This window comes from Alexandromys fortis, unplaced genomic scaffold (assembly GCF_014885135.2).
Source record: "Alexandromys fortis isolate MF-2015 unplaced genomic scaffold, M_Fortis_MF-2015_v1.1 scaffold_324, whole genome shotgun sequence".
Taxonomy (NCBI): domain Eukaryota; kingdom Metazoa; phylum Chordata; class Mammalia; order Rodentia; family Cricetidae; genus Alexandromys; species Alexandromys fortis.
The window spans coordinates 544,958-565,244 of record NW_026068221.1 but is presented as its reverse complement, the minus strand read 5'-3'; the positions used below and the strand labels follow the sequence as shown (position 1 = coordinate 565,244).

Genomic DNA, 20,287 nt, shown 5'->3' with positions numbered 1-20,287 from the left:
TAGAACCTTCATCTGGTGATGGATGGAGATAGAGACAGAGACCCACACTCGAGCATTGGACTAAGCTCCCGAAGTCCCAATGAGGAGCAGAAGGAGGGAGAACATGAGCATGGAAGTCAGGACCACGAGAGGGGCACCCATCCACCGAGACAGTGGGGCTGATCTATTAGGAGCTCACCAAGGCCTGCTGGACTGTGACTGAAAAAGCATGGGATAAAACTGGACTCTCTGAACATGGCGGACAATGAGGGCTGATGAGAAGCCAAGGACAATGGCATGGGGTTTCGTTCCTACTTCATGTTCTGGCTTGGTGGGAGCCTAGCCAGTTTGGATGTTCACCTTCCTAGACCTGGATGGAGGGGAGAAGACCCTAGACTTTCCACAGGGCAGGGAACCCTGACTGCTCTGTGGACTGGAGAGGGAGGGGAAGAGAAGGGGGGAGGGGGAGAGGGGCGGGAGGAGGGGGAGGGAAATGGGAGGCTGGGAGGAAGCAGGAATTTTTTTCTCAATAAAAAAAAATTAAAAAAGATAACTAGATAGATGGAAGACAAAAAGTTCCTCTTTCAGGTATAAGTTTTCCAGCATTGTGACTTCACCAATGTCACTAGTGTTTGTAACACTTGTACTTTTCATTTTTGATGCATTTTAACTTTTCTAATATTAGCATAGGTTTACAATAGTCTTCTTAGTCTTCTAATGCCCAATTTGACAGATTTCTGTCTGTATATATCCTTAAAGACTCTTGATTTTATCACACACTATTATAATACTTGTCTTAAATTCAGTCATTGTATGCCTAGCTGGTGAAGAATAGAGCACTCAGTGTAACAGATATCGTTACCATCTTGAGAATTGCACCATTTAGGATCCAGGCTGTGGAGGAGGACATCCTGAAACCGCTCATCTTTAGTTTATCCCAGGCTAAGAAGCAATGAGCAACAATCTTTTTAGTTTGGTCTGTTTTTCGCCCGCTTGCTTGTTTCTTTTAGAAATAAACAGAACAGCTGGAAGTAACTCACCTTATCAATCTAAACACAAGTCCATCCCTTCTTTTTTTTCATATATTTTTTTTATTGAGAATAAGAAAAAAACTTTCCGCCTCCTCCCAGCCTCCCATTTCCCTTCCCCTCCCCCATCCCTTCTTTTAAATTCATTTCCTTTAGCATTTCACAAATAATGTGGAAGATGAGACACCGCTTCCTCCACTGACAGTGACTTCAGTAGAAAGGAATCAATTAGTAGAAGATCAGAGTCTGCTCTCAAATATGACTTAAAGTTTGGGAAAAAGAAGAGAGGACAAGAAAAGTGGGAATCCCCATGGAAGCAAGGATTAAACAAAGAAAGAAAAAGTTAATATTTTCCATCAGTACTTGGATGAACTGATAGCAGGGATTCTGGCAGATTCTAATAACTTAAAACACTTAATTTTTATTCTAATTATGTCAGTGAATGCTGATGTGTTTTCTATTAATATCTGGAGCACATTTCATTTGTACAGATATTTACATGGTATTGTGATTTCTAGGACTCACTGAAATAGGCAATAACCTCTCTGCTAAAGGAACAGTTGAAAGCAATAACTGACATTTCTAGAGTCATGGGGCCACCTGGACACAAATCTCAGGACAAGGCTCGGTTGCTGAAGGTCTCTGATAAAATCATTGGGACATAGACATTTAAAACAATCTTGTGAGTTGAACAGGAAGGAGGGCAGTGAACAGAGACATTGCAAGTACTCAGAACACACAAACCCATGCAGTCACTGTCATATTCGGATTTTTTTCATGTCCTAAAAAAGGGTGCACAAGCTTACAGCAAATCCCTGAGAAATGAGAATGGAGCTCCAGAACTTGAAGAATAACATCTTACCTGAGTCCAAGTTCTGGAATCACCTGGGACTGGTAAATACAAAGCAGCCTACCTGACAAACAGGTTGGAGGAAAAGCAGGCTGCAAAACCAGCTGACATAATAGCTGCTCAAAAGGCCCCACAGAAGCAAATGCCACCATGAACTCTTAGATAGTGGAACCCCTGCTCACACCAGTATACCTCTACTTAATGTGCTACAATCAGTTGATATTGAGGACTCATGACTCAAAACCTGCAGTCATGTCATGGCACAATATAACCCTCATTAATCCAATTTCTAGGTTTACCTCATCAGCATCCCCAGGTCCAGAGCTGTTCAATGTTCCCTTATGTGTCCTGAGGTAACTCACTGGGGTACAGATGCCCTGAAGTCATCCGCTAGGATCACAGCTCTCTGCTAGCCCTCTTCTAGGAAGTAACACAAGGTTCTGCTAGACACCATTCCTAACTGCGGCCTGGTAGTTCTATGAAAATTTGCAGGTTATATTTTTATGGCTTAGCGCTAACCGTATGGCTCTATCAGGAAAGGTTATGCAATTGAACTTGACATTGAGAACAACTTATTAAAAATAACTAGTAAACATGTATATGGAAGAAAATCATAGAATGCTCAACATAAAAACTGTAAAAATATTGGGATGTAGAAATTGAAGTTATAAGGCTTTGAAATCAAATGCAAATCTAGAAATTGTGACACTAATTAAGATGCAAATAAGAAAGGAGACTTTGCCCAACTGGGTGGGGAAATATGATGAGACAGAGAAAAAGGGAAGAAATTTGATTGCAGAAATATGGAATTCAATTCAGCTATGCAGAATTAATTAGCATAATTCATACACACAGATAAATGGACACACATTCAAACAAGTCAATTTTGCTAGTAGAGAGTTCAAACATATCTCCTTTAAAACCTTAGGGTTTCATTCCAGTTACCAAGCTCCCCTGTCAGAGCACACACATAACTCAGAGTCCACAGGGAAGAGGAGGAGCTCAGGCCCCCAGTCTACATCAGCACATCTGTCCATCACTGACTCTCGTATACCAGAAAATGCTATTATGCAAAACATTTTACAGATAAATGTCTAGCATTACCGATGCTTTCTGGAAAAACTCTTTGTATCCTGAATACAAGATTTTCTACACAGGTAGGAAAAAATGCTTTCAAAATTCATTAAGCAAGTAGTTTTCCTCTTCATGACTGTGTTCGGCACTCTGGAAAACATTTATGTTTCTGTGAATTATATGTTCAGTTGCTTCAGAGGGCCTAAGAAGAAACCCGTACACTTTATTCTCATCCATTTGGCTTTTACAAACATCATAATTCTTCTTGCAAATGGATTGCCAAAGACAATGACAGATTTTGGTTTGAGAAACTTCCTCCATGACATAGGATGTAAGATCACCATTTACCTGTTAAGGGTGGTCCGTGGGGTCTCCATCTGCACCAGCAGTCTCCTCACTGTGGTCCAGGCCATCATCACCCAGAGCATCTGGGTGGAGAAGGCTCAGACCAAAGTCTGCATGGCATATCCTTCCATTGTTTTCATTCTTTTGGATACTCAATGCTTTAATACCTATTAACCTAATCCATTCCATCACAGGTGTAAGCTTGAATTTATCACAGCTTAATAATGAAGATGACTATTGTTATTTTATGCTAGAAAGTAAGACTATAAAATGGATAGTTCTTCCCTTTATGGTCCTGAGAGATGCTGTGTTTCAGGGAGCCATCGGAGGCGCCAGTGGCTACATGGTACTTCTCCACAAGCACCACCAGCATGTCCTATACCTTCAGAACTCCAAACTTCTCTACAGAACTCCCCCTGAGCTGAGAGCTGCTCATGCTCAGAGTGTCCTCATTCTAATGCTCTGTTTTGTTTTCTTCTATTGGACTGATTGTGCTTTTTCTCTATTTTTAAGTCTCTCTTTAGCAGACAAATCTGTGGCGGGAAATACTAAAAAATTTCTGGCCCTTGGTTATGCAACTTTTAGCCTTTTTGTGCTGATTCACAGGCATTGATTTCTACCTGAGTGTTTGCATGCTCAGTGGGAGAAATTGAGAAACTACCTCCTTTATTTTTCTGTTCAATGAGTGTGAAAAAGTTCTCAGTTCTGCAATATTGTGGGTAAGACAAAATTCTCAGAAAGCAGGGTAGGCATGTGTTTATTCTCACGCAATCTTCCTGGTGACTTTACAGCCTTGACCTGAGAGAGATCTTAGAAAATTACAGTGATAAAAGAAATCCTATTCTCTAATTTTCCTCTCTTTTGAAGGGACTTTTTAATTCCTATATTTGTATTGTGCATGGATAATTTACCTATATTATGTCCATGTAGCACATCCATGCCTAGTTCCTGTAAAGGATTGAAGAGATTGTGAAATGCTCTGTGACCGACTGGAGTTAGAAAGTTTGCTCTGAACCAAAGTGTGGTGGCTAGCCATTAAACCCGAGTCCTCTGGAAGACAAGCCAGTGCTCTCAGCCAGTCACAGAACCTAAATGCACTGAAATGTTTCCGTGGCCTTATATTCATGAAGGTTCTCCGCAGGAATGAAGGTTGTCCATATGGGATAAACTGGCTAAGGAATACATAGTGAAGTTTCATTATATCTATCTGTAATTTCTCTGTTGAATAAAGATGTGGATTTTCCTTTTTGCAAGATTAAAATGCAGTGTGACTGAAGCAGATTGAGGCCTGTTAGCATCTGCCCTTTGTTAATGCCTGGTTGCTCTCCACAACACTATCCAGCTGTTTGTCATCAAAGAGCTGCAAAAGGATCTGATTCCACATCCATTTAATTGAAGGATTCACTGCTTGATTTCTTAACATAGATCCACACAATAAGATATCGACATGGTTCTAAGAATCTGATATACCCATTCTGAAAACTACTTATTGATATAATCATTGATCATGAAAGTATTGAATTGCTAGAGGTGGGTTTATGCCTTTTAAAAAAAAAACTGCTCTGTCATATCTGAATAAACTCCTGTAAAATTTTGGGTTCCACATGGCTTTACTTTACAGTGATACATAAGTTTTTTTATATTTTGCTTGGTTGCACAGTGTATTACAAATTATTTAAGTAAATGATGTGTATTGTATTATGATACATATTATTAAATAGCTTGTTTTTCAGTTGTATTTATTTTATGTATGTTTCTCTGTATAAAAAATGTGCTTTAAAGGAAAAACAGAAATTGTTAGCTGTGGCTGGAAATAGAAAAGCTGCAAGATTCTTTCTTCCTATATATCTTCTGTATTTCTTTATTGTTTGATTTAGTTTTCCTTTCATGCTGGGAGGTTAAATCAGGACTTTCAACATGCTTAGTAATACTAGGCAAAAGAGAATTTTTTTTTTCATTTTTGGTTTTTCAAGATACGGTTTTCTCTGTGTAGCCCTTTCTGTTCTAGAACTCACTCTGTAGACCAGGCTGGCCTCAAATTCAGAAATCCTCCTGCCTCTGCCTCTGCCTCCTGAGTGCTGGGATTATAGGTGTGAGCCACCATCATCCAGCTGACAAAAGAGATTCTTAAATCTCAACGAATACACAAACTATTGTTAGGCCATTCTATTAGCACTTAATATCAGAGAGATGGATTGCAGACCCCTTGAAAAACTGTCAGGATCAAGAACCTCTAATTCCACCTCCTAAAATCACTTTAGATCCACACACAATCAAAAACAAAACCTTTAGAATGAATATAACTCAGATGGACCACAGAGTTAGCTAAGAATCAACACCTAATCGAAGTCAATCAGTGTGCCCACTCAACATTGTAGTTTAGGTCTCGACATATATTTGGCTAATGGAGCACCAAAGTAGATGAGGACTGGCAGTTACTCTGCAGCAAAACTAGGATCCTACTGGTTGCTTGAAGTAAAGGGAGCCAGAGGGGAGAGGTCCGTCTGACTGCAACTTTCAGATCAGGTAGTAGTAGTACATGGAATATTAAAGAAAATATTCACTACGACACTGTGTGAAAGGATATACATCAAGCCAATTTAACAACTGCTTCCCCCAACAATCAATTTTGTATTCCTTAAAATATTCAGCTCCAGAAGCAGATGGGAAGAGAGCAATCTCTTCCATGCATTGCTGAGTTACCCCTAAGAGAGGAATGGTAAGCGGCTAAAGGCACTCACCCATGTCACCATTTTGATGACCTGTCCATGGACATTTTGGGAGTAAGCAACCGACTCAGATGACTGCGTGCAGGGAATAACATATAGGGCTCAGGAGTGTAGGAGGGGGTCTTGGGACAGCAGCTTCTATCCTTCTTACCAGGGCAAGAAGGAGTTTACAATCCTGCATCCTTCACACGATTACTTTTCTTAGCCCCGAAACTCTTCTTTCCATCTAAAGATGAATCATTGAGCAGGAACCTAACCCATGGACAGGTGTTCAAAATTGTCATGGTTACAGGACAGTCACACAGCAGAAAGCAACAGCATGCTAATGTTAAATAAATGTATTTCTCTAACCGGACAAGAGGAGATCATTTATTTACTCAACTTAAAAGCTATACCAGAAGAAAAGTAGGATATTAGTTATCAAAAATAAATAAGACAGGGCAACTGAATGCATCTTCACAGATCAATTTACAGATGATATGGAAATATGTTGATATCATCAAGAAAATACATTTTAGATGCTCAGATGCCTAGCACGCTTCGAAACCTATTTCCCAGATGGGCGGTGGTGGTACACGCCTTTAATCCCAGCACTCGAGAGGCAGAGTCAGGCAGATCTCTGTGAGTTCGAGGCCAGCCTGGTCTACAAGAGCTAGTTCCAGGACAGGAACCAAAAAGCTACAGAGTAACCCTGTCTCGAAAAATAAAAAAAAAGAAAGAAAGAAAGACAGAAAAGAAAAGAAAAAAGAAAACTATTTCCCATTTGGCCACTAGAATTCATTTTCTGTGTGATAAAAATTAGTCAAAATTAACGTGAGAGAAATTCTGGTTTTAAACAAAACGTTTCTGCCGGGTTTTGATACTATTTCCCACACTTAGTTCTTGTTTTATTGTATCTTCTTCCTGTAAGAATAAAGCTGTAGTCATGGTTTTTTAAAACAAAGGAGTCTTCCAGAAGTACAGATCTCACCTCCAATCCTTGTCTCCTCTCTGATACTCACCCCTTATCTAAACAGGAGCAGAAACTCAACCACAAGGGAAATGGTGGGAACTAGGCAGGGACTGGAGGATGGGGAATGGAGGGGAAAGCTTGGAGTAATGGGAGGGGGGAGTGAAAAATGTCAACAATTCTCCCAGAAGCTGCAGCTCCTCCCCAGTAACTAGAGAGAGCAAATTCATAATAGGGAGAAGGGGCTGCTTTTAGCCTGATGTTACAAAGGCAATGAATGATTGACAGGACCTGATGTGCTGAGATAAGGCAGGCGTGGGGATAAAGGAGGGAGCTCCTGCTCTTGGTGGGAGTGGAATTCCGGGACTCAAGCTTACTGGCAAAGAGTCCCTCACGTGACCAAGAGCTGACGTGGGCAAAGGTACTTAAAGCCTTGACGGCCATCTCTGCCATCTTCCTCCGGGTACCAACGCCATAACGCTGCACACTGCCAGGCGAGAAGAAAATTACCTCAGAACTGGACAGGTGGGTGTGAGAATGAACATTCTCGGGACCCGGGAGTTGCAAATAGCCTAGGGTTACTGAAGGTCAAGGCCTCGGGTGCTTCTGCATCCTCTGCCGGCCGCGGTTTTCCAGACCCTAGGATCTCCGGGGCAGCGGACGAGAGGGGAGGAGGGGAATGAAAGGACTATCCGTTGTATGGAAGAAACCGCTTACTTCTCTCGCAGCAGTTTTGCGGTTTTGTTTTAGGGGCTCAGGCTCGGTTCCCTGCTTATTATGCTGTTTTGAGAAGGGCAGGCAAGAGAGATAAACGTGGCAGCTCATTCAAACCCAGCAAGGAGGTGGGTGGGGATCGGGTGGCCAGATGGGCTTGAAATTTGGAACCAATCGGTATTTTTCATTCCCATCCTCCCTTTTCAGACTACCTTGCTGCCACAACCTTGCCCCCTCCCCTCCCCTTCCTTCCCCTCCCCTCCCCTCCCCTCCCCGCTATCCTTCTAGGGTGCTAGAAAATGGGTGTGCCCGCTTCTGTAGAAGAGATGGCGTATTTGGCGTTGTACGGGCTTCACAGGCTGGGGGGCCGTAAGCGATCTGGTATTAAATCGTCATGCTAACTGCCAGGCTGCTTTCCAGACACCTGCGGCCCACGGAGCCCTTCATCCTGGTCTTTTCAGCCCTGAAAAAAAAGGAATTCCGGTATTTAGGCTATAGAAATGGCGGTTTTCTGGGGATTTGGGGTGGGGGAGGGAAGCGGGACCCAAAGCAGAGAAACCACGGAAAATCAGGACCCTGAAACTGAGGAGGTGGGCCTAGCGGCCCTTGTTCTGCAGGAAGGTGGGGGCTGAAGAACGGCTGAGCATAGGCGAGGAACACTAGAATATCTGGCAGGAATCCCCCCATGCTGCATCTTAGCCAGCACTCTCACCTCGCCCCCTCCGCTTCGATGCAGCAGAAGGGGTGTGGCGCAGTGTCTCAGAAAAATGGCGGCGGGGGGAGGGGGTGGGGCGAAATAGAAGGGGACATTGAGTGCCTGGGGAGCCTGCGCAAACGGGGGGGGGGGCGAGGATGGGGGGGATGGGGGGATGGTGAGAAAGGCAAGGAGAATTAAAGGAATTGAAAGGTGGAGTTCTTCGTCATCGTGGTGTGCAGATGAAAAAAGGCTAACACTAGGGCTCTTGTTCTGGATGCTGATATGTCCACCAGGTTCTTAGTCTGCGCCTGCAGTCTCTATTTCTGCCCTTCAGCCTGCCCTCAGCATGAAGCTCAGGCTGAACTAAAGGAAGGAGAAAGAGCTCAGAATTCTTGCAGGTCAGTGTTTGGGGTGAGCATCCCCTTTGGCAGAGGCCAGAACATAGCACCAACACACCTCCCCCTGCATGTTTCCTTTCTTTAAGACACCTTTGTTCTGGCCTGTCCTTTCTGGTGCAGGGAACGGGGCATATGGGATCTCTAATTTAAATTCATCATTGGGGGAGAAAAGGAGGAGTCCTGAGAGACTTTTTTTGGCCCATCAGAATGCAAATCAGGGGAGAAACAATTGTCTCTCTGCCAAAGGCTCAAAGCCACCTGTCATTTACCCACAGATCCCTCTACCTTTAGGCCCTGCAGCTGCCAGCACGGCGGGAATTGCTCCTGATCCCAGGAAGTTGGTATGTATATGTGCACTATCTGAGGGCTCTTGAATGGGGGTGGAGGTATCACAGGTGAATCTCAGATTTCACACTCTGCCAGATTTCCATGCCCTCCCCACTTAGGGACAACTAAATCGTAGATGCTGGCACTGGGAAGGTGAACTAGAGGTAAGACAAATCAATAAGTGCGGGCTTCCACACCTGTGTCCCAAGCGCTCCCCTAAGGTTAGACACAAAGTGAGCCCAAACCCTGTGCCTCTCACTTCTAACGTTTACCCCTACTAGGTCCAGCTCAGTTTGCTGCCTCAGAAGACCTTTCAAGCCCGAGTTTGAGAGCCTCGTTTTGACTGGTGCATACGTTCGTTCCACTTAAGCAATCTGGATCAGAGAATTGTTGCACGTGTATCATGAGCCGTACTCGGGATGCTGGCTGCGTAGCTGCTGGAATAGTGATCGGGGCTAGCGCCTGGTACTGTGTCTACAAATACACTAGAGGAAAAGACCAGAAGAAGAAGAGACCAGCCAAATCCAAGAACCGGGCTTCGGTGGGTACTGGAGCCAGGGCTAAAGGTGGACTAAAAGCAGGATTCACAATTGACCTTGGGCCAGGGTTCAATCCCCCAGCCTCTGTCACTGTTGAGACAATGAATAAGGCCCAAGGGAAAACATCCACTCTTGCCACAACTGCAGCTGAAAAAATGGTGCCAGCTGCACCCAGCCCTAAGGTTCAGAATGGGACAGAAAGTAAGGCCCAGGAGGCCAAGGGGGCTGGGACTGAGCCTACTACCAAACCAGTAGTCGCGACTTCAGCTGCCAGTGCAGTTACACCCCCACCCAAGGTGGCAGAGGTTCCCACAGCTGCAGAGGCCCCACAAATAGTAGTGACTCCCAAAGTGGCAGAAGCTCCCGGTACCATGGAGGCTACTGGGATAGCAGCACTCCCTGGGCCAGCAGTACTTCCTGGGGTAGCCCAGTCTCCTGGGCCATTAGTACCTTCCCCATCAATAGCACCTTCTGTGCCAACAGCACTTCCCTGGGCTGTAGCACCTCCTGGGGTAGCCCAGTCTACTGGGCCAGCACCACCAACCATGGCAGTGCAATCTCTTGTGCAAGCAGCACCTTCCTGGGCAGTCGTAGCTCCCCCCGGGGCAGTCTACATTCCCGTGGCAGCCCACTTTACTGGGCCAGCAACTGCCAGGGTAACCCAGTCTCCTGGGACAGTGGTGCCTCCCCTTCCACCCCCGTCTCTTGGGGCAGCAATGCTTTCTAGGGCAGTCCAGTCTCCTGCGACAACAGTGCCTCCCAGAGCAGTCCAGTCTTCTGGGGCAACAGTGCATCCTGGGATAGCCCAGTCTCCTGGGGTAGTAGTGCCTCCCAGAGCAGTCCAGTATTCTGGGGCAGCAGTGCCTGCCATGACAGGAGTCCCTTCTGGGGCAACAATGCCTGCCATGACAGGAGTCCCTTCTGGGGCAACAATGCCTGCCATGACCGGAGTCCCTTCTGGGGCAGTAGTGCCTGCCATGACCGGAGTCCCTTCTGGGGCAGTAGTGTCTCCCATGACAGGAGTCCCTTCTGGGGCAGTAATGCCTGCCATGACAGGAGTCCCTTCTGGGGCAGTATTGCCTGCCATGACAGGAGTCCCTTCTGGGGCAGTAATGCCTGCCATGACAGGAGTCCCTTCTGGGGCAGTAATGCCTGCCATGACAGGAGTCCCTTCTGGGACAGCAGTGTCTCCCATGGGGCCAACAACTCCAATGGCGGCGGCAGCATTTGCTAGGGCATCAACATCTACCCAGAGGGCAACAACCACAGACGTCATGCAGGTCCCTAGGGTGGCAGCACCTACTGAAGCCACAGAGGCTCCTAGAATGGCAACACCTGCCATGGTGGCTGGGGCCTCTCTGCCAATGCTTTCTGGGGCTGCCCAGACTCCTGGGCATTCAGGGTCCTCTAAGACAGCAGCCACTGGGAAGAAAGCTGGAGCTCACACTGGAGCTATACCTAAGTCTGGGTCAGCCGCTGGCGCTGTGCCCAAAGGCGGGGGCAAAGGTGGAAACAGGAACCGGAATGGAGGCAAGGGCAAAAATAGAAAAAACAAGGTTGAAGTGGATGAATTGGGGATGGGCTTCCGCCCTGGTGACGGGGCTGCGGCAGCTGCTGCAGCTTCTGCTAATGGCGGACAGGCTTTCCTAGCAGAGATTCCTGAATCTGAGGAGGGGGAGTCTGGGTGGACTGATACAGAGTCAGATTCTGACTCTGAACCTGAGGTTCAGCAAAGAGGGAAGGGGAAGAGAACCATTCCCATGCATAAGCGCCCCTTTCCGTATGAAATCGATGAGATTCTGGGTGTCCGAGATCTCAGGAAAGTCCTAGCCTTGCTTCAGAAATCAGATGATCCTTTCATCCAGCAAGTAGCCCTGCTCACCCTGAGCAACAATGCCAATTATTCATGTAATCAGGAAACAATTCGCAAGTTGGGAGGCCTCCCGATTATTGCAAACATGATCAACAAAACTGACCCCCATATTAAGGAAAAAGCCTTAATGGCCATGAATAACCTGAGTGAAAACTATGAAAACCAGGGCCGACTGCAGGTGTACATGACCAAAGTGATGGATGACATCATGGCCTCTAACCTGAACTCGGCAGTACAGATCGTTGGGCTAAAATTTTTAACAAACATGACTATTACCAATGATTACCAGCACCTGCTTGTCAATTCCATCGCAAACTTTTTCCGTCTGTTATCCCAGGGGGGTGGAAAAATCAAGATCGAAATTTTGAAAATACTTTCAAATTTTGCTGAAAATCCGGATATGCTCAAAAAACTTCTCGGTACCCAGGTGCCGTCATCCTTTAGTTCCCTTTATAATTCTTACGTGGAGTCGGAAATTCTCATTAATGCTCTTACTCTGTTTGAGATTATCTTTGACAACCTCAGAGCGGAAGTGTTCAACTACAGAGAATTCAACAAGGGTTCCCTGTTTTATTTGTGTACTACATCTGGGGTGTGTGTTAAGAAAATCCGAGCCTTGGCAAATCACCACGACCTCTTGGTGAAAGTGAAAGTTATCAAACTGGTAAACAAATTCTGACTTGTGCCCTCAAGATCTGTGAGGTCTCAGTTTTCCAGTCTGGAAGCATTAAAAATGAGATGTTATTGCTTTTCTCCTTGTGTGTATAGTAAAGGAGTTCTTTCAGCTGCCAGCTTAGAATAATGTGTCATTCAGAGTGATGTTGTTGTTTGTGGCAGTCACCAGCTTTAAGCGGAACCATTTTCTGAATACCAAATAGTCCTGTAGTCCTATAGTACTGAAGACACATTTGTGATTTGAATTGTGCTGCTTGAGTGGAATATTTTTCCCAAGTCCTCTATGTGAGTTGATAATGAACCTGTCCGTGAATGGCCTATTCTGCCCTTACTTGTTTTGACTTGAATTTTGTCACCAAAGACTTCATATGTGTATCATCAATAAAGTTGTGTGTTGCAAATCGGAAGAAATTGTTCTCATGCTTGAATTAAAAGTCTAGCTGCAGAGGTAAGGGACATGAATACAGATGGACTGCTAATAGTACGTGGGCATTTTCTCAGTGTCGGATACTTGCTATCTGGGAGGATGAAGCAGAACTTCAATGAAGGATACACTGAAACTGAGCCTGAAGGACAGAATAGGAGAGAGGCCTGGAAGGGAGAAGTGGTCTGAAGAAAGGCATGGGGTGAGATTCTGTTCCTGTGAGAGGGAGGAAGGTAATCTCCCTGAAACAGAAAAATAAAAGCTGTGGAAGAAGAGTGAGAAAAGAGAAAGATGAGAACTTAGGGTGAAGAAGTTATTTTGTTTGCTTGTTTTGTTTTGTTTTTAAGGTCTTAAACCACTAGTTTGTATACCAAAATATCCTGTCATTCAAGGAGTAACAGGACATTTAAAAATATATGTATATAAAGGAAACACAGGGCTGGGAGATAGCTCAGTTTGTAAAGTCTTTGCCTCACAAGTATGAGGATTTGAGTTTGATTCCCAGTACCCACTTAAAAATGCTTGGTGTAATCTTGGCCCTGGGGGTGAAGAAACAGGAGGATCCATGTGGCTCACTGGCCAGCCAGTCTAGTAGCCTTAATGATGAGCTCCAGAGACCCTGTATCAAAGGAGGAATGGAATTCCTGATCATGACACCTCAGTTTGTCCTCTGGTCTCTACACATATGTGCACACACATGAACACACAGGTAAAAATGGAAAGTAATCTAGCGGTAATGTGCATGATGGGCGAAGCGGGCATGGGCCTAGGGGTAGGGATTACATGAGAGCAATTGCTTGAAAGTTTTAATAAACAAAGCCTGAAATAAAGAATGAGGAAGTGGAGTGGTAATAAGACACATGTGCACAAGTACATGCTTGCACACACACACACACACACACACACACACACACACACATCCAAGTTCTGACAGGGAAGGGCTCGCTTAGGCAACTGTGAGGGCCCACATAGTGACCAAATGAATTCTCCTTTAAGATGGGAAGAAAATCAGCAATAGAATGACGTTTGGTGCTGACCCCTGGTAGCTTTCTCAAGCTTTTTCAAGCTTTCTCAAAGCTAGAGGTCAGCTCAGCCCTCCTTTGGAGAGGGGGCTGAGGTGAGGTTTTTCTTATATCCTCACCCCTACTCCTTAGTTTTCCTCCTTCTAGGGCAGAGCTGAATGAAGGCTTTGGAGCCTAGAATTGCTCTTACCCAGTTTTACTGCTATTACACACATGTCATGCAGTAAGTAATAGATTTGCTGTGATGAGGACAGACTCATGGTTTTCTGACTTCTTAATAAGGAAAGTCTGAAAAGATGTCAGTCCTGACCTAGTCATGCCTTTTTTAAAAGTAAGTATTCATTATTTATTTATTAACATTTTTTTTCATTTATTTTGCACAGCAACCACATTTTCCCTTCCCTCATCTTCTTTCATTACCTTCCTCCCCCCACCTCCCATTTCTCCCCCCACCTAGTCCTCCTCCATCTCCATTCAGAAAGGGGCAGGACTCCCATGGGGTAGCACAAAACACGGCGCAATCAAGTTGAGGTAGGACCAAGCTCCTCCCGCTGAATCAAGGCTGGGCTCATAGTCATATCTTTTTCTGCATGACTTAGAGTGTGTATTTGAGCTCATACACTGCAGATGGGCACACCAGAAGCTGTTAGCTTAATCCCAGTTGCCAAGGTAATTCAGTCATCTCTCTTTGCTCAGATTGACACTGGAAACTTTTATCCCCTTAAATGAAACCTATTCTGTACAAAATGTATGTATCCTGACTTATAAATGAGCAAAAAATCTTATAATAGGTATTATGTTTCCTAAAATCTAGATTTGAATGTCTTAAATCATGTCCCGTGTGGAAAATCAACAACAGAAAGTAGAGATGTCTGAAGCTTGAAACAGCATTCTTTAAAATATTCAATTTAGCAAAATAATAGCAATAATCTCTAGAAATTGGGCATCAGCTGTGTGTTATTTTATTATCCCTGAAACATTCCATACGAGTTGGATGGGGTCAGATATTTTTTTTTCTAAGAATACTGAGAACTAGTGAAAACAGTCAGTAGGCGTGAATAGGGGGATTCAACATAAAAGATAAAGAAACTTAGTATGAGGACCCCTTTCCACTTAGAGCCCTCAGAAGACCTCTGAGGGCACAGGCTTCCAAATTAAACTTCTTTATTACTGAATTGTAATATAGGTTGAACTTACCACCTTGCCTAATCTCTTTAGTTAGACTAAGAATCCTGTAGCTGAAATAAGTGATCTGGAAAAGCCTGAGCCTCTTTGGGTTTTTAAGAAAATTAGTTCCCACAGTGTCCTGATGAGGAGGAAAATAGAAAATTGCCTCATATGAAACTTGAATTTTTTTATATAATTTTTTATTGAAAAAAAAATTTCCGCCTCCTCCCCGCCTCCCATTTCCCACCCCGTCTCCCTTTCCCCCCCTCCTCCCTCTCCTCTCCCCCTCCCCCCACTCCTCTCCCCCTCCCTCTCCAGTCTGAGGGGCAGTCAGGGTTCCCTGCCCTGTGGAAAGTCCAAAGTCCTCCCCGCTCCATCCTGGTCTAGGAAGGTGGACATCCAAACTGGCTAGGCTCCCACAAAGCCAGAACATGAAGTAGGATCAAAACCCAGTGGCATTGTCCTTGGCTTCTCAGCAGCCCTCATTGTCCGCCATATTCAGAGAGTCCGGTTTTATCCCATGCTTTTTCAGTCGCAGTCCAGCTGGCCTTGGTGAGCTCACAATAGATCAGCCCCACTGTCTCCGTGGGTGGGTGCACCCCTCGTGGTCCTGACTTCTTTGCTCATATTTTCCCTCCTTCTGCTCCTCCTTGGGACATTGGGAGCTCAGTCCGGTGCTCCAGTGTGGGTCTCTGTCTCTATCTCCATCCATCTCCAGATGAAGGTTCTATGGTGATATGCAAGATATTCATCAGTATGGCTATAGGATAGGGTCATTTCAGGTTCTCTGTCCTCAGCTGCCCCAAGAACTAACTGGGGACATCGCCCTGGGCACCTGGGAGCCCCTCTAGCACCTAGAGGAAACTCGAATTTTGAAATTTTAAAATACCTCAGGTCTGAGGTTAAGACACAGCAATAAAAGAAAAAGGGAGAGGGGCCTAGAGAATGTCTTGGCAGTGAAGGTCCGCAGCTTGGTTCCCAGTACCCACATTAGGCCACTCCAGGTCCTGGCCTCCGGGCACCTGCTCCACGTTTACCGGCCTACATGGAGATATACACATATACACAGAGTTAAAAATAAAATAAAATCTAAAGTAATAAACCAAGAGAATTACAGATTTTGAATGAGCTTTATTTTTAATATAAGATCAGTTAGTGCAAATCATTGAGACCCCAAACTATTATTTTTTCATTATTTTTTTTTCATTTATTTTACATACCAACCACAGTCTCCCCTCCCTCCTTTCCTTCAGCTCCCTCCCTAACCTTCCATCTACCCTCCCACCCACACCTCCACCTCTGTTCGGAAAGGGCCAGCCTCCCATGGGAGTCAACAAAACAGGGCGTAACAAGTTGAGGCAGGATTAAGCTCCTCCCCTTGCATCAAGGCTGGGCGAGGCATCCTAGCAGGAAGAATAGGTTCCCAAAAGCCAGCTCAGGCGCCAAATGCTCACAAATATTAGTATAAATAAACCCAAAAGAAAATGAGAGATGAATGTGGAGCTTTTGAAATGGAAGGACAAAGCACACAATTCAAATGTATTAGTAACCACAATGCGTGAAAATAGACTGCATCCATTAGTTTAAAACTTCCATTCAAATTTGAAAATACAACTGCATGCTGATGAATAAGCAAAGAGAAACTTCAGAACCAAAAGACACAAAAAGTTAAACTATACAAGCACTAAGTAAAAATCAGCACACAGAGTTAGCAATTCTAAAAAGACTTTAAGAGAGGAAATTTTATTATAATAGAAAGGGTGAATGATCAAGCAAACTGCTTTGCATTGACACCATGGTATACTATTTGTCAGTGGAAAGAAATGTACTATGAGTACAAACAACTTGAATGAATCTGTGGAGTATTGTACTAAGGAACATATCAAACAGTGTATATTGAGTTAGATATCTCGGTGGGTAAAGAAGCTTGCCATTGAGCCAAAGGACCTGAGTTCAATCCCCAAGACCCACATTGTGGGAGGAGACAAACAACTCCATCGATTGCTATCTAACCTCCACATGAACACTTTGGCAAGAGAACACATGTACCTATACACAGACATACAGACAGATAGACACACACCACCACATCCACCGCCACCACCACCATCACCACCACACACACTAAATATATGTAATTTAAAATATTTTCAATTTTTGTATGTTGTGTATGAGTGTTTTGTCTATATGTATGTCAGTATACTGTATGAGTGCTTAGTACCCAGGTAAACCAAAAAAGAAAGTTAGATCCTCTGGAACTGGAGTTAACAGACAGTTGTGAGCTGACGTGTGGGTGCTGAGCATGGAACTCAGGACTTCTGGAAGAGCATCTTAACCTCTGTGGCATCTCTCCAGGAACATAAAAAAATTTAAAGTCATATGTTATGTTTCTACTTTAAAACTATTCTTGGCCTGGCATGATGGTACATGTCTTTAATCTCAACACTTGGGCCCTCTCTCAAAAAAGAAAATTTTGCTCAGTACAGTAGCCAGGCAGGGACAGGCAGATCTTAGTGAGTTTGAGGTCAACTTGTTCAACATAGTGAGTTCCAGGACAGTCAGAGAAAATGTGAGACCCACCTCAAAAAAAATTCTTAAATTTTCAAAATAGAGAGATGGAGATTGGGTAATGGTTGCCAAGGATCAACAATAACGGAGTGAGAAGATATGAAGCTACAAGGGGCATCATAAAGAAGATCTGTGGAGTGGTGGATGAGGCCTATATCCTGACTGCAGAGGCATGACAAAATGACATTGTTATATACAGATTTTGTACTAATGTCAGCTTCTTAATTTTGATATTGCACACCTTAAACATTGAGAAAAAACTATGTGAAAAGTGAGATTCCTCTATGCTGTTCTAGCAAATGCTTGTAAATACATAAGAATCTCAAATAAAAATTCGTTAAATTACTAGAAAAATATAAATATGTATTCAATAAAATCACCTCAAATATGTGAACAAAAATGTTTCCCAGTATGGTGATGCATGCCTATATTCCCAGCATTTGGGAGGCAGAGTAAGAAGACTCCAGAGTTCCTGGCCAGCCTAGGCTATGTAGGAAGTTCTGGGTCCTCTCTCAAAAAAGAAAATTTTGCCCAGTACAGTAGCCAGCACAATACCCACATGCATGCCGGCAACACTATTTGGACTCATTATAGATTACATAAAAGACATAAAGTTGGGAAGAGGATGCAGTGCGAAGGATCATAGAGAAATTGAAGGGAGAAAGAGGGCTGGATTTGAACAAAATAAAACATGTTCATGGATGAAATAAAAAATAAAAGTACACCTAGAAAAAACTCTTGCAGAGCTATAAAAGAAATCATCAGATCATCAATTACATAGAAGAACTGAACATATTTCCTCAATATTTAAACATAGAGAAGAAAACACGCAGCGAATACACAGAATACTGAACACTGCAACCAACCGATTTAATAAGATATACACAGAACCCGCCTGGGCAGCACAGCAGAACTGACCCTATTGGTGGGGGTGTGCATGAGATCTGGTCCTAACCCCCGTCTGCCATATGATTGTGTGGGTGGGGGAGAAATGCCACATCACTGATATCACTGCCCCACCCACCCCACCCACCCACTCCCAACACCACCCCCTACTCCTCCACCCCCACCCCGCCACCTGTGGCAGGTGGTAGAGCTGGCCCAGAGAATATGAAAGCAGAGCCGGAGAGCAGTCCCTGCCCCTCATCAGCCGCAGCACTTGGAAAGTAGCCCCTGCGCCTCACCTGGGGAACACCATAGAGCTGGCCCTGGTGATGTAGGTGTGGATGAGCTGACCCTGAGTGTGTGAAAGCTGGAGAACCGTCCCACCCCTTGCTTGTTGCTGCAATTGAGTGAACTAGCTGGGTAAATGTTGGAGAGCTCACCCTGGTGGTGAGAACAAGAGAGACCTAGCTGGCTGATCAACCCTGCAGCTACCCAGGCCCAGAACCAGGGTTATGGGTTGGCCCACCCCAACATCCACCCCATCAGTGATCTGCTGGAGCATGTGAAAGAGCCTTAAGCTGCAGGATCTCCACAACACAATACAGCAACAGGATATCCAAGAGGAGTCCCAGGGGGGGCCCAGTATTTATGGTATAGCAGAAACCAGAGGCCTCAAACCATACTAATAACTGATTACCAAACTAATGACTCTTTGCAATAAACATTTGAATGTGAAGATATATGGACTAAAGGTTACACTGTGTGACTCACTGTGTCACACTATAACTTCCATGATAAGATCTTTCTTCCTTCCTTCCTTCTTTCCTTCCTTCCTTCCTTCCTTTCTTCCCTTCTTTCTTTTTCTCTTAAATTTTATTTTATTTTATTTGGGGGGTTGCAAGGGCAGATATGAAGGGATGGGGAGATAAATGGTATCAAGCTACATGATGTGAAAGACACAAAAGAAAAATAAAAAGAAACTTTTACAAGAAAGCTTCAAAGAAAATATGATAGGGACAAGTCCAGAATGAGCTCGCGACAGAACTTCACCCCTCTTTCTTCAAAAGACAATTTCACAGAATTCTAGGACCTCATTGAAGGTGAACTTGTGAGCATCATCTGTGAATCCTTAGAGCCTGCTCTTGTCAATGTGAGTCTGTTGTGATTGCTGAAGAAAGAAGAAAGACAAGGAGGAATTTGAGGAGGCTGAACCCACACCTCTCTGGAAGCTTCATAGGGAGTGGAAATGATGAAAATTTATCTAGAGACCTGTATGTAACCCCCCACCCCCCCCCCCAAAGCATGGAGAAGGAGTTACAGCAGTCGGGCCCTTTAGTGCTCTCGGTTATCAAATGCTGAGTTTGTTTGGAATTGGCATCTTGTTTCTACACAAGGTACTCACATCTTTAAAAATTGTGTGTGTGTGTGTGTGTGTGTGTGTGCGTGTGTGTGTGTGCAAGCACAGGCACGCATGCAAGCATATGCATGCCATAGAAGTGTGTAGATAGGAGGGTAAACTCAGTTGTCAGGCCCCACCTTCTATATTAAGACAACGTATGCTATTTGCAGCAGCATGTACCAGGCTAAATGGCCCATTAGCTTCCACTGGCTCTCCTGTCTCTGTTTTGCATACTACTAAAAGGTTTCTGCAGTGGGAGGTCCTTAGACTCCCCACAGGGCAGGGAACCCTGACTGCTCTTAGGGGTGATGAGAGAAGGAGAGTTGATTGGGGGAGGAGGAGGGAAATGGGAGGCGGTGGCGGGGAGGAGACAGAAATCTTTAATAAATAAATGAATGAATAAATGGTTTCTGCAATTATAAACACACACTGTCATATAGTGCCTTATGTAGTGTGCAGGTTAGTGACACAAACACAGACATGCATGGTAAGAGGGAATCTCAACTGAGGACCCAACTGTGGACATGTCTCTGAAGGCATTTTCTTGGATGCAAATTTATACAGGAGGACTTAATCCAGGGTGGACAGAGCCATCGCTGGGCAGGTGAACCTGGACTGTATAAGAAAGATAGTTGAATAAGCCAG

At 44.4% G+C, this 20,287-nt stretch overlaps 1 protein-coding gene and 1 pseudogene across 5 annotated transcripts; both read left to right on the top strand.

Annotated features, from left to right (window-relative positions):
* Nucleotides 1-2,890: 2,890 nt before the first annotated feature.
* Nucleotides 2,891-3,999, top strand: LOC126493552 (vomeronasal type-1 receptor 4-like; annotated as a pseudogene).
* Nucleotides 4,000-7,353: 3,354 nt separating this feature from the next.
* Nucleotides 7,354-12,576, top strand: Armcx2 (armadillo repeat containing X-linked 2). 5 transcript variants are annotated; one of them, XM_050130554.1, is made up of 4 exons: nucleotides 7,354-7,479; nucleotides 7,876-8,151; nucleotides 8,659-8,763; nucleotides 9,055-12,576. In XM_050130554.1, the coding sequence occupies exon 4, from the start codon at nucleotides 9,494-9,496 to the stop codon at nucleotides 12,179-12,181; it is 2,688 nt and encodes an 895-aa protein (XP_049986511.1). In that variant the 5' UTR covers nucleotides 7,354-7,479; nucleotides 7,876-8,151; nucleotides 8,659-8,763; nucleotides 9,055-9,493; the 3' UTR covers nucleotides 12,182-12,576. The 5 variants fall into 5 exon arrangements, with proteins under 5 accessions (XP_049986511.1, XP_049986509.1, XP_049986513.1 ...); XM_050130552.1 differs by having other exon boundaries at nucleotides 9,039-12,576; XM_050130556.1 differs by lacking the exons at nucleotides 7,354-7,479; nucleotides 7,876-8,151 and having other exon boundaries at nucleotides 8,179-8,763; nucleotides 9,039-9,104; nucleotides 9,210-9,254; nucleotides 9,372-12,576.
* Nucleotides 12,577-20,287: the final 7,711 nt, after the last annotated feature.